The 13,929-nt window shown below is 40.4% G+C and overlaps 2 protein-coding genes across 2 annotated transcripts in view; one reads left to right on the plus strand and one right to left on the minus strand.

The window, feature by feature from the left end:
• The window catches only part of LOC109473237 (28S ribosomal protein S31, mitochondrial-like), a 10,994-nt gene extending 1,573 nt beyond the window's left edge, over positions 1-9,421 (plus strand). Inside the window, exons 2-8 of the mRNA XM_019773116.1 lie at positions 1,973-2,065; positions 3,326-3,487; positions 4,160-4,277; positions 5,420-5,541; positions 5,869-5,936; positions 7,453-7,590; positions 8,948-9,421. Coding sequence (XP_019628675.1) covers positions 1,973-2,065; positions 3,326-3,487; positions 4,160-4,277; positions 5,420-5,541; positions 5,869-5,936; positions 7,453-7,590; positions 8,948-9,180 — 934 coding nt within the window. The 3' untranslated portion in view covers positions 9,181-9,421. The remainder of the gene's footprint in view (positions 1-1,972; positions 2,066-3,325; positions 3,488-4,159; positions 4,278-5,419; positions 5,542-5,868; positions 5,937-7,452; positions 7,591-8,947) is intronic.
• Positions 9,422-12,786: 3,365 nt separating this feature from the next.
• Positions 12,787-13,929, minus strand: part of LOC109473509 (nuclear receptor subfamily 2 group E member 1-like) — a 13,361-nt gene continuing 12,218 nt past the window's right edge. The window contains exons 7-8 of the mRNA XM_019773389.1: positions 13,606-13,751; positions 12,787-13,083 (exon numbers count right to left, since the gene is read on the minus strand). Of these exons, the coding sequence (XP_019628948.1) occupies positions 12,934-13,083; positions 13,606-13,751 (296 nt within the window). The 3' untranslated portion in view covers positions 12,787-12,933. The remainder of the gene's footprint in view (positions 13,084-13,605; positions 13,752-13,929) is intronic.

A 13,929-nucleotide genomic window follows, 5' to 3' on the forward strand; every position in this document is an offset into this window, starting at 1 on the left:
CAGCGATCTCCCCCCCCCCTCAGTGATTTCGCCCTCCCCGCTACTGATTTAGTATCCCCCCCCACCTCGCCCCCCAAAAAAATCAGTTATTTCCTCGAAAACTTCCATTTAAGCATATCCAAGAACACAAATTTGTTAAATATTTCTAATAATAGTATTTCGTTGTATTTGCGGAATTACTCTCATCTGCCAAATAAACATACGGGTACGTTTATTTTTTTGGGCCCAAACATCCACCCAGTACATTCTTATTTTGCACAGTACGTTTATTAATTTTTTGAAAACCAGTAATTTTTTTCAACTTCGTGTGAAAAAAATTGACAAATCATCGACGTGAAGACGTTTATAAACGCATATTGTAGCGAGAAACTTGTCATTTTCGGGCCGGTTTTTGCAATCACCGCGTGCATAAATTCGTCTGAATGTTCTATTGTCATGGGTGGTGCTTATCAAAATACAAAATATTAAATGCTCTTTTTTTTGTCTATTTAAATTCCTAATTGCAAATAACAGTTAAAGATTTGTGCATATATCAGTAAGGGTGCATTTTAGTACAAGAGACACAGGTTACCCATCTATTTTGGTAATTTTCCGGGGGGTACGTTTATTACGGGGGTATGTTTATTTGATTTTGAAGATTTGTCCGGGGGGTACGTTTATTCCGGGGGGTATGTTTATTCGGCAGATGAGAGTATGTTGCAAGTTAACACTCTCAAAACTATTTACCAATGATCAGCTCAAATCCTGCGTTGTTGAGATGCCTATGCTGTTAAGCATAGCAACAGGGAATATTTAAACCAAGGAGGTTACTTTCTTGCTTCAACCGAACCTGTAATAATGTCATAAGAAATGTTAATCAAATTTGTGTACCTGCCATACCTGTGGTACGGTGTAAAAGATTACACTAACTAAGGGGCTGGAGGGGGCAAAATCTACGGAGGCAGGGCGAAATCGCTAGCGATCTCACCCCCACTGGAGGGTGAAATCGCTGGGGTGAAATAGACAAAAGTAATGCCAAGTTCGTGCAATGTATGAGGCAGAGATGGGTGATACTGGGTTTGAATCCGGTGTTCAGTGCTGCCGCCGGCCTGGCTATATTTTTCTTCTTCTTCGTCTTTGTTACCCCTAAATAACCCCGCGCCGGGCGCCGTTAGGGGGGGGGGGAAGGAGGTCAGGGCTAAGGCGGGCAGGCAGGCCGCCAGCCCGGCCCGGAACGACTCAACATAACTATTGGGTCGGGCATATTTAATAGCCTGAAGCCTCTAGTCCGCTCCCCAACATCTAAAGCTAAAGCTAACAAGGCTGGACTCCAGGCTAGGCTATATTAGAAGCCAGGCATGTGGATCGGCAGATCAGTTCATACCAGAATAGTGATTGGTGGCAGGGGATTGCACTCGACACGTTGGACAAAATTCAATGCTAGAGGCGTAAAGTTATTCCATGTTTCTCAACATTTTGTACAAAATTAGAATGAATGAATGAATGAAACTTTATTGCATGTTCATTCCCCGGGGGGATAAATGCAGGGATGTACAAAGTACAATGTACTAGAGAGTACTACAACTGATACCGTATTGTAACAATAGTAATAAAGAAAGGCTAACATAAGGTCTAAGGTATACAAATTATTACAATGCTAAAAAAAAAGAAATATATATATAAAGTGATATAGATCTAAGTTCTAATGGCTTCTTCTCTCTTTTTGAAACATTTTGAAATATACGTACATACTTCATTGATGACGCCTATATTTGTACATGATTTGATATATTTAAAAGTGTCTTCCTTTGATAATGTTTTACATTTTTTGTGGAGCTTAATTGAACTGAACAGTGATTTACATTCATTAACATATAATATACAGTCAAGCATAAAATGCGATTCATCAGATTCTTCAATGCAAGAATTATTACAGAATTTGCATAGTCTATCTTTAATAACATATTATCTTTAATATTATATTTTTGCACAGGTTGTCCGGTGTGAGACTGGGTACTGACCTCCCCAGATGTCTGCATACAGCAGCCTGTTTACTGAAGAAGAGCGGTGACAGGCCATCAGACAGGTACAGCTACAATATCAGGGCTCAAAATAATTCTTTCTGCACACCTGTACTGGTGCAAGTAACATCTAAGATGTATCTGCCCAGTCAAGTTTTACCTGCACGACTTAGACTTTTAGAACTAAGGACAGGGCTTGAAATACTGGATGCATGTGCACCTTAGTGCACCAAATTTGGAGCTGTGCACCCAGTTTTTTCTGTACCCAAATGTTTTTTGTAGGTTTACGTATAAGATGTTAAATTTAGAGTAGTGCTAGTATTCAGCACATTGTTAACATCTAGGTTTCAGAAAAATAGTCATCATTCCTGTAGTACTTAGTTTTTGATGACATTCTACTTATTTTATCTTATATGGTGCACCCACAGCAAATTTTGTACACCCAATTTTTTAGGTTGGGTGCAACAGTGCAACTATTCCCAAAAATGAATTTCGAGCCCTGAATGATCGTGCGAAAAACAATCAGAGACGATTGCCATTATTTCCTTTATACTGCAAAAGGGATGACAGCCAATGATGCAAGTAAAAATCCATGTACACTCACTGCAGGGACCTCCCTAAACAATGGAGCAGTGGAGCTCCTCCACCCAGTCCTTATCTCAGCTCCACCCTGTTAATTTTCAAAACTAGTGTTTTTACACCCTTTTCCAGGGTTCTTTGGTCAAATTTACCGATATTTCGCACCCTCCTCCATTCTGTCCTAAATTTCTGGGGAGATCCCTTATATACGGTACACCTATATGTACAAATGTCATATAAACCCAGTACATGGCAATTGAAATACACATAATAACAACAGTTAGAAATATGACCATGAGTACACACGGACCCAGATATTGTGGAAGAATATGTTGTGGGAGATTACATCAGATTTGAAGACAGATTGGATGATGTTATTTGAGGAGTTGTACAGGTAAGATATGAAAGAATTAGCATTGTTTGTGCCATGTAGCATCAAAGGTGTCTGTCCTATGGTAAACAAATATCTGTACCATTAATATTGTTATTGCAGGAGTACTGCAGAAGTGGACCCTGAGCTGGCAGCAGCAGCTAAAGCTGTACTGTTGTTATTGCAGGAGTACTGCAGAAGTGGACCCAGAGCTGACAGCAGCAGCTAAAGCTGTACTGTTGTTATTGCAGGAGTACTGCAGAAGTGGACCCTGAGCTGGCAGCAGCTAAAGCTGTACTGTTGTTATTGCAGGAGTACTGCAGAAGTGGACCCTGAGCTGACAGCAGCAGCTAAAGCTGTACTGTTGTTATTGCAGGAGTACTGCAGAAGTGGACCCTGAGCTGGCAGCAGCAGCTAAAGCTGTAGCGGAGCGGCTGGGAGGGGAGAAGGTGGAGTCTGACCTGCTGCAGCAGCTCAGGAGACACGAGGTCACCACGTCTGCGGGGAAGGCCAGTGCTGCAGACAACAGCAGTCTGGGGTAAAACTCCTCACTAAACTTACCTAGCAGATTTTCCTGTTTCAACTTCACACTTTGGAAGCTTTCCATTTTAGGCAAGCTTGCTTCAAATTCAGGGTGAAAACTTTAGGCCATGCCAACTTAATCCTTGGAATCACCCTCTCCTATTTTCAGTTCAGTTCAGTTTATTTCGCACTTTAAAACAAAATGTAACAATACAAACACAAGAAAATATAAATGAAATGTAACAGTGCAGGGAGGCCGGAAGCATAAAATGCTTATGAGGAGGCCTCCCTTCATAACGTGATTAACAATTCAAATAAATCGGATAAATAAGAAATAACTTAGGTAACGGGTAAATAAAACAAAACAATAAAATACGATACAATACAATATACAATAATGAAAAGTAGTAATGAAAGTAGTAAACAAGGAAACATAAACAAAAATTAGGAATGTGTGGGGTTATTTATGAAAGCTACTTTAGTTTGATTTTTGAAAATGGTGAAGGAGGGTAATTTGCCTCTCAGTAAATTTGCAATCTCCATTTTTTTTCATTGGATGACTATGTTTAATAGTAATGGAAAATACTCCAGTTGCCTTTACGTGCCTCATACATGACATGATTTGTGAGGAAAATGATAAGTAGATGATGTTTATGTATGAAACATGTCTGTCCCACCTTTGTTCTAGGGACTTGATTTCTGGCTTACGAGTAGAACGAGGTCCAGGCCAGAAGAACAGAGCTGAGGAGAGGACCGCGCCACTCCCAGGACCCCGAGGGGGAGGGGCAGGGAGGAGGGACCAGCAGGTCAGGTTCAATGTCAGCTCATGTAGTCCTCATGCCTCACTGTGCAGGGCTCTAGCCAGCATTAAGGTGTCCTCACTGGCTAATTTGGCATTTCAAACTTTCCATCGTTTTGATACAAAGAAATTTAGAAGAACTGTAGTTGTACTGAATATTAGAGAATAACTAGCTTTTAATTAGGCTATTAGGTTATTCTCTAATAACTACGGGTAATTAGTAGATATCAATAATTCAATTTGTGCCAAACGTAAGTTTGTAGCTTTGACCATTATGCACATGAAAATCATACTTTTATTCCAGTTATTTACACCAAAGTGTTGTATTATAGCTTTAAAGATAATTATTTTTGGGGCATTAAAAATGATGACGTCATCCATACGGTCCATAAAATCACATTCATAACCCATCAGTACCCAGGTATCAATATTCAGGACAACTGCAGTTCTTTCTAAATTTCTTTGTGACAAAATGATGGAAAGTTTAAAATGCCAAATTAGCCAGGGAGGACACTTTAAAATGTAATTCCCTCAGCCCAGGTTCATGATTGGATCTGGGTGGGGGGAGAGCTGTAGGCATGACAAGAGCACTAAAAGGGCTCACAATGTATGAGTTCATGCTCCCCCAGAAATTTGGGGATTTTCAAACCTTCAAAAAATGCAATTTCTGGCATTTTGAGTGGCAAATCATGGGGTTGAGAGTGGTTGTCGGTGGTATTTTGGATGTTTTTTTTTCCTTTTTCCCAAGATTTTTGTTGATTTTGTCCATTGACATTGATGGATTGGTTAAAAAAATTTTCTGTTACACCCTGCAAAGTTGAAGGGAAAACGGGTAGAGCACGGTTTCACGCCATGGTGCTGGGATGTATTTTGATTAGTCATTGATTTATTACTCATATTTAACTACTCCTATTCTCAATTATTACTAAATACTCCATGTTCTATCATTTTTTATGTTCATGTGGAACTTGACCCCTTATGCTTACTAGTATTCAGCTGAAGGGACCACCCATGCATGTGTACTGAGGAAATGAATAAAACCTAGTGTGTACGTAGTTGTATATATGTGTACCTAAGCTACTTATTATTGAAAGTATACTATGTATTTAAGATAAAACAGTATGATTGCTTCACACTACTGTATATAAGTTAAGTGTACTAAGCTTTGTTTCCAGGCCAGAGATAAAGAACTTTCATCAGGAATTCCAGCAGAGGAAACAAACTCAGCCCAGATCAGAGCAAGTCGGCAGAACAAGTCCATCTACCAGGAGGTAATGAGTAATTTGTTATTGATTCAGCTTTTCTGGACATTGTGAAAACTGGTGTGATGGACTCAGACATGTACTTTAAATAATGAGGCAGCAGGTACATGTAGAGGGTACATGTAGAGGGAAATGAAATAAATTTCAACGAAGGAAATCCAGAACATTGACAGCCGTACACGTTCCTTTGTAGTGTCGATTTCTGCCGTGCCGATCATTGCCTACCAATAATTTGCATATGTCTTGAAAAAGAGTGATCGCTCGTATTAGTATGGTCAAACAGGAAATTTGTTTTGAGGCCGTATGGAAAATGTGATTGTTGTTTATTTTTGGCAGGTCGTTGTTTGAGGGAAAACGACTAGGAGTCTTCAAGCCGGAGGAAGTAAAAAACTGGCAGGTTGAGGGTAAGGCAATTTTCACACTTGTCTATCAGTTACATATAGGTCAGTTCTGGATAGAGAAGTATCCTCACTCAATACTGGTTTTCTATAGTTATGTTGACATGTCAAAAGGTCATTGACCCAATATATATGGAATACAACACGGGGTATTCCGTATCGTCCGATGTACCAGCCAAACCGCGGGTCGGATCGCCTGAAGGCTGGAGGGCTGGGACCGAGGGTGATGCGGAATACACCGTGTAGTACTAGTATTTTATTTATGTCATACCCACCCAAGAAAACACGCCTTTCAATGCGAAATGAGCGAAAATTTGGTGTCCCTAAACCCCAAAAAATGCAACAACATCAATTCCAACATCCAAATTTTGTATTCAAATTATCGAAAGCGGTGAATCGTTGTATGGAACATTTGGAATCCCGGGCCATACGAGTAAAGAAGCCTGTGCCATACCATAAAGTACAACCCAGCCGGAACACCCGTATTGCCGCCCTGGTATGACATAAATGTGTATTCCGTATCGCCCAAGGTACCAGCCCGACCGCGCCCAGTAAAGTACGGCCCAGTCCGGAACACCTGCATCGCGGCCCTGGTATGACATAAATATATATAATCGGGTCAATGACCTTTTGACATGTCCGCATATATGTGTATATCAAGTATTTTTGTTGATTTTGAGTCAGTTACTAATTCATCCTGTTCATTGTATTTCTGATATCAATAAAATAGTCAAGTCATTTACGCAGCATCATTATGATAGTATAATTATATTTTCAATTGTCTGGAGTGAAATGTAAAGATATGGGTCGCTCAGGCCACACCAATTTAATTTGCTGCCTCTCGGATTCGTCCGCTTCATTTTTTGTGATTTGCAAACAAAAAAAAAGCATTTCAGTCTCTGAATCAACTCCAAAATCCTCTTATATATTTTGGCCCCAACAGTTGAAGAAATTCAGAGTTGTTACAGTTTTTTCATGTAACAATCAATGCAGTAGTTGAAATTCATTGTTTGGATTACAAATCAGCCTGGTAGGTTGACTTCATGGGTTCTGGCATAGCATTTGGGGTTATCATAGGATGCCAAGGTCTGTTTTTTTGTTGTTTTTTTTTTCACCCTGTCGCTTCATGTTTTTTCTGTCAAAAAGTGTAAAGAGAAGTGCTCCATATCATATTCACTTTGTTATGACTTGTCCCACCAATAGCAAAGAAAGAGATACACTGTTACAGACTATTACTACTAAGACAAAGTTCACCCAATCTGGTACACAGTACGATACATTCCATGAATTATTGTCATGTCCTACTACCATATCTGCTTACGTAGGTCAATTTCTGTACACTTTATTTCATAAACGAGACCATATCATCAATACATGACCATATAGTAACCCATATACTGTATAGATGGTAGTTTGTAGTAAGACATGTAGTAAGATAGTTTAGTTTTGTAGTATTGTAACTGCCACACATTGTACCATGTACGATTGTCGAGCAATAAAGTTCATTTATTTACTATAACAGGAAGTACATTATGGTGTGAGGAGCAGACAGCAGAGCTGCAGACACAGGTGGATCTGCCTCCTCGCAATGGGTTTGAGGAGATGATAAAGTGGACAAAGGAAGGCAAGATGTGGACCTTCCCCATTCAAAATGACCAAGGTAGGCAGTGTTACATCTTAGACAACAACAATTCTTCACTGATACATGTACAAGTTAGACTGGTATTATCAATGAAAATGACAGCAAGTTCCACTCTGCGATAGTTCTAGGAAATAATGAATTGAATGAAAGAACACCTCAATCCTTGGTTGATAATTCTGGTACTTGAAGGCATGGCTATGTCTTGTTCTCCTCTGGGCTGGTATTAGGTACTTAGTAGTTGGGACATCCACTAGTTTTATTAGTCATTTTGTATATTATGCAAAGTCTGTACATTTTTCTTCTGTCTTCCAGTGACAAAAAGGTTTCTTTTAATTTCCGTGACACTAACACCTCTTTTATAGTTGTTCATACAGAATCTTGCAGCTTGATTCTGTACCCTTTCCAGTTTGTCTTTGTCTTTCTCTGTACTACATGTAGTATATGGATCCTATACTGTTGCGGCATATTCTAGGTTTGGTCTTACAAGTGACATGTACGAGGCTACTGTTTGTTTCCATGAACACATATTCTTAGATGATTCACTGTTTCAGGTCTGGAAGATGAGGCTACTGTTGGTTTCCATGAACATGTGTTCTTACTGTTTCAGGTGTGGAAGATAACTGTTGGTTTCCATGAACATGTGTTCTTACTGTTTCAGGTCTGGAAGATAACTGTTGGTTTCCATGAACATGTGTTCTTACTGTTTCAGGTGTGGAAGATAACTGTTGGTTTCCATGAACATGTGTTCTTACTGTTTCAGGTCTGGAAGATAACTGTTGGTAAATTCCATGAACATGATTGTGTTCTTACTGTTTCAGGTCTGAGGCTACAGTTGGTTTCCATGAACATGTGTTCTTACTGTTTCAGGTCTGGAAGATAACTATTGGTTTCCATGAACATGTGTTCTTACTGTTTCAGGTCTGGAAGATAACTGTTGGTTTCCATGAACATGTGTTCTTACTGTTTCAGGTCTGAGGCTACTGTTGGTTTCCATGAACATGTGTTCTTACTGTTTCAGGTCTGGAAGATAACTGTTGGTTTCCATGAACATGTGTTCTTACTGTTTCAGGTCTGGAAGATAACTGTTGGTTTCCATGAACATGTGTTCTTACTGTTTCAGGTCTGGAAGATAACTGTTGTTTTCCATGAACACGTGTTCTTACTGTTTCAGGTCTGGAAGATAACTGTTGGTTTCCATGAACATGTGTTGATACTGTTTCAGGTGTGGAAGATAACTATTGGTTTCCATGAACATGTGTTCTTACTGTTTCAGGTCTGGAAGATAACTATTGGTTTCCATGAACATGTGTTCTTACTGTTTCAGGTCTGGAAGATAACTGTTGGTTTCCATGAACATGTGTTCTTACTGTTTCAGGTCTGGAAGATGAGGCTACAGTTGGTTTCCATGAACATGTGTTCTTGGATGACCTACTGGAGGACTTCCCACAGAAGGGGCCGATCAGACACTTCATGGAACTGGTGATAACCGGACTGTCCAAGAACCCGTACCTGACCTTGCAGCAGAAGAGAGAACACGTAGACTGGTTCAGGAAATACTTCCAGGAAACAGAGCCGATTCTCAGAGCTTCCGGTTCCTTGACTGAGTAGATTGCCTCTGTGACAATCTCTGGTACTAGTTAGAAACACTAGATAGTCTTCACTACCATTACCATGGTCATCCATTTCAACACAAGATGACACATGCCATGCCCGTAGCCAGGATTTTGAAGGGGGGGGGGTCTTTCCACTGCTTGAGGGACCAGCGAGCACCAAAGGCACAAGGTTCCTAAGGGGGTCGGGGGGGCATGCTCCCCCGGAAAATTTTGAAAAATGAACCTTCTGAAATGGCATTTGTTGCATTTTTTTAGAGGATTTCAAAGAAAAAATCAGAGATAACTTTTTTTAATGACAAAGTGAGCCATTTTCCTACGATTCCAGCCTCGCTGGTGACACAAATCTTCCATCTTTTAAAGAAAAATCTTGGACCTTTAGGTAAAAAGTGGACCAAAAAGTGGACCTTTGAGCCTTGTGGGGGTTTCGTCTAAACCCCTCCTTCCCTAGCTACGGGCATGCATGCAGAACTGGTAACATTACATTCATCAGCAAACAGTAAGATGATTAATTTCTCAGATTCTGGTGAAAATGACCGACCCTGAATAGACATCCAACGACAGACTTCAGTCTAGCATGACTTACTGGTATAGGGAACCAAGTACAGTGTAGAGACAACAACTTGCAAGAACCTTCTGCCCTGGCACTGTCTGTACTGACTTTTGTACAGACAAAATGTGGACTTGGTCTCTTGTATGTCTCGTTGAATAACGTTACCTATTTCTGCTTTGAAAAAAGTAACTTGCATAATTTGAATCTCTCATTTTCCTGTATTTTCACCTTGTTACTGGTGAAACCTGGTGTGATGAGTCTTTTTTCAAATTGTTTGTCTCTAGATCAAAACATCACTGAATAAAAGTTTGGCCATACTTTTGTCAATTTATATGATATTTGTGCTTTCTTTCACATTTGCTAGAAACCTTGCAATAAAGTTTGGATTATTTATCTTGTATGGTTAACTAACATTGAATGTAATTCAGTTCAGTTGTAAATGTTGGCTTTTATATTTGTCTTATAAGTTGTAATCAGAAGACAATTATAGCACTACTACAAGATGGTAAAAGAAATACATGTAAGACTTAGTGCCTGCATGTTCTTAGTGCATGTCTATATTCTTCACTGAACAGTTCTCATTATTTTGCATACATGAACATCTTAACTAGATGAAGTATACTTTACCTATGCTCCACCTTACAGTGGAACACCACTATGGTCTTCATATTTTATTGGTCTGACACATTTGAATCATCTCACTCTACCAAATGCAAAGGTCTGTGTCATAACTATACTTGTGTTGCTTCACTTTTGAGGCATTTTAATGACTTACATGTAAATTGTTTGACAGCTTAGGCCACACCAATTTAATTTGTTGCTTCTCGTATTTGCCCTGTCCATTTTTTTCTGATTTGCAAAAAAAAATAATTTTTTTAAATTCAAAATCAACTGCAAAATGCTCAATGAAAGACATATTTTAGCCCCAACGGTAGAAGTCCTTTTCTTCCTAGTTGTTAAAGGTTTTCAATGCAACAATGCGATTTTATTTCAATAAAACTTCAAAATTTATTGTTTTAATTATAAATCAGCCTGGTATGTTCACTTCATGGCTCATATTGTAACATTCCCGGCTATATATTAGGGGATGCCTTGGCCTGTGTTCTTTTTTTATTTCGCCCTGTCACTTCATATTTTTTCAGAAAAATCTGAGAAAAAAGAAATTAAATTGGTGTGGCCTTATCTTAAAACAAAGCTGCCATCCAGACTGTGTGAAATTCAACATTATTCTTACACATCTGCAACTCTCTCTCCCTTACTCGTATTGAAAGACTCTTGTTATCTACATTTGTCAGCTGTCATTGTTAGCAAAAGGTTAATCTAATCATCATTTCCCCACATGTACTACCCTGACACATCTGTGCTAAACCTACAGGCCTACATGTACTTCATCTCTGGTGCACACTGCTGGCTGGGACTATATCCACAAGGGCTGTTCAATAAGAAATTCTCCTGTCCCGCTACAGGTTTAGCCTCCTTCGCAGTCTTGTTGGGCGTCGAGGGACGATTTGCTGCCGAGGGAGTTTTTGCCACGGAGAGAAGGTTTCGAGCGTGAATCCTTCTCTCCGTGGCAAAAACTCCCTCGGCAGCAAATCATCCCTCGCGGCCGCATATTACTCGCGTCGCTCAGAGAAAAAATAACGCCGACGCCCAACAAGACTGCGAAGGAGGCTACTACAGGTTATTTTAGGAGGCAGAATTCTGTAAACAAATAGAGAAGATGAACTGAGGTACCAGCCTGACCAAGAATCGGCTTGGACCAAGGTGATGCTGAATACACCATCATCATCATCATCATCATACACCATATTCTTTTCATTTCATACCGAGAAGGCACGAACTTCAATGTCAAATGTACCAGAAATTGATAATATTTGGTCCTCAAACAAAAATTTATATTCACATCAATTCCAATTGCATCCAAATCGGAAATTCGAGTTGTCAACAGCAGTGCATGACATGTTCTGAAGCCTGTTCAATTGATACCCTAAAATACAGACCAGTGAAATCTTGATTGAACAACCCTCATATTCTGTTGCAGGTTCATCAAGTATTAGGAGCACTACCATAAAAGATCCAGCTATATTCAGCATAGAATTCAACCTGCCTCGATATTGAAAATCAGCTGAATGCTTTGTTACTGGATGTCCTGCCACAGAGTACAGATACCTTTAATATGTCATGTCATGTCTACTGTTTGATTGTACATCACATTATACAATATCACTTTTTATATGATACAATTGACACACAAAAAGATGTTATAAAAGAGCATAGATCAACATTGTCATAAAATATGGACCCAGACTTGTTACTGAACTACTTGTACTGCACTCTGGTGAGAGCCAGAAGATTGTAGCAATGGTGTTTTCATGTGATGTTATATAACTTCTAATGTATTAACCGCATAGCGTACAGAAGAAAATACTGGAAAATGCATTAAAAACTTGTAAAATATGTGGTGTAGGCTTGAGCATGGTGCATTGAAATGCAAATCAAGGACATCAAGATGGCGGTCTACACCTGCACACTTCATTGATATGGACAGTGATTGAAAATGCTCTATAGGACCTGTATAAGGCCGTGTTTATGTGAGTCACCCAAACCGCGATTCGGGTAACTCACATTCCTCACATCTGGTCCACGTGCCACACACTCCTGTGAAACCGTGTCCGATCACAATTCACCTGAGCTACATTTATTGTTGTTTAATGAAAACACGCAAGGTCGCGTGTTATTAATGTCAGAGGTCAACGACCTGCTTGCTGGTGCCCCCCTCCCAGCGTATCTCGGCCGAATGCCAGAGGCGGTGAGGCTCGTCATAGAACGGACACATTATTTGACCATTACTGCTCTTTAAGTTGCTGCCACGTAAAAGTTGGTATTGCATATAAATAAAGAAATATCACCCTGTAATCCATGACCAGGCGAAGTCACATTGAAATCACATTGCGTTCAGACGCAAATCGCGATGCGGGGAAAGCGATTCGAAACCACCTCTAGAAGTGGCTTGGGATCGAGGCGCTTTCAATGTGATTTCGGAGCGTTCAGATGGAGCCACTTGAAACCGGCTTCGGGGTAAACCACATGTAAAGCGCCTTGGGTGACTTCACTTAAACACGGCCTGTCATGTATGAACTAACTGCTAATTATGAACTGGCGTGGATTTGTTGGGCTTATGCCTAAAATTGCTCCAGACTAAGTAGAGGCCCTTCCATAACACCTGTAGCTGTCAGACAAGTCTTCTGCCTGCAGGGATTTGTACATGTCCAGAACCAACTGGTCCATGCTGACTCCTCCTGTGGTCATCTTTGTAAAGAACACACTCTCCAGACTGGAGCACTGGACCTGAAGAACACAAAAATAACTCTGTTTTATACCAAAACATCTACATCTCCACCTGAAACAATACAGAATAGATCTGTATCGGTATAGCCAGTATAACTGCCTTTTGGCGTAACACACCAGTTGAGAGTAAAATATATACATGTAGACCTGAAACCTGCAGTGCAAACGTTTTACCCTGATTATGATCACTGCTCAAGCTTAGAGTCAATCTCCAACTAGAAAAACCAACCAGTGGCGTGTGGTTAGGGTATATGGCCCATGTCAGGACCCAGAGGTTCTGGGTTTGAATCCCTGACTTGCCTCAACGTTGTAGCCCAGGGAAAGACACAACAAAAGCACAACATTCCTCACTTCACTCGGGTGAAAATAAGTAGTAGCTTTGGTTAGGGACGTCCCTCGGAGAGGACATTAAATGGGTGTTTCCATGTTTGGGAAGAGCGACACTTTTAAAAGAACCCTCCACACCTTCCGAAAAAGAGAAGAGGCATGCCCCACTGTGCGATGGTCAAAGCTTGTGTTTACCTCTCGCAGACTGGACAGTAGGAGAAGCAGCTTGCCGAAGCGGAAAGGTTGTCCTGGCTTGTGCACCTCGATGTGGTGACTGAAGCTGAGCTGGGTTTGATCCTGCAGGACTGCCACAGTACCGGGCTCTCTCAGGGATGGGACGTCTGCAAAACAACATCAACACTTATTAGAATTAGTGTATGGTGGAATAAAGAAGGAATCGTGTGAAGTGTGTTATTTATATGTAATGTAGGTTGTTGGTTGGTTGGTTGGTTGGTTGGTTGGCTGGCTGGCTGGCTGGCTGGCTGGCTGGCTGGCTGGCTGGCTGGCTGGCTGGCTGGT

The sequence above is a fragment of the Branchiostoma belcheri genome, unplaced genomic scaffold (assembly GCF_001625305.1).
Source record: "Branchiostoma belcheri isolate BF01 breed outbred unplaced genomic scaffold, Haploidv18h27 scaffold100, whole genome shotgun sequence".
Classification (NCBI taxonomy): Eukaryota; Metazoa; Chordata; class Leptocardii; order Amphioxiformes; family Branchiostomatidae; genus Branchiostoma; species Branchiostoma belcheri.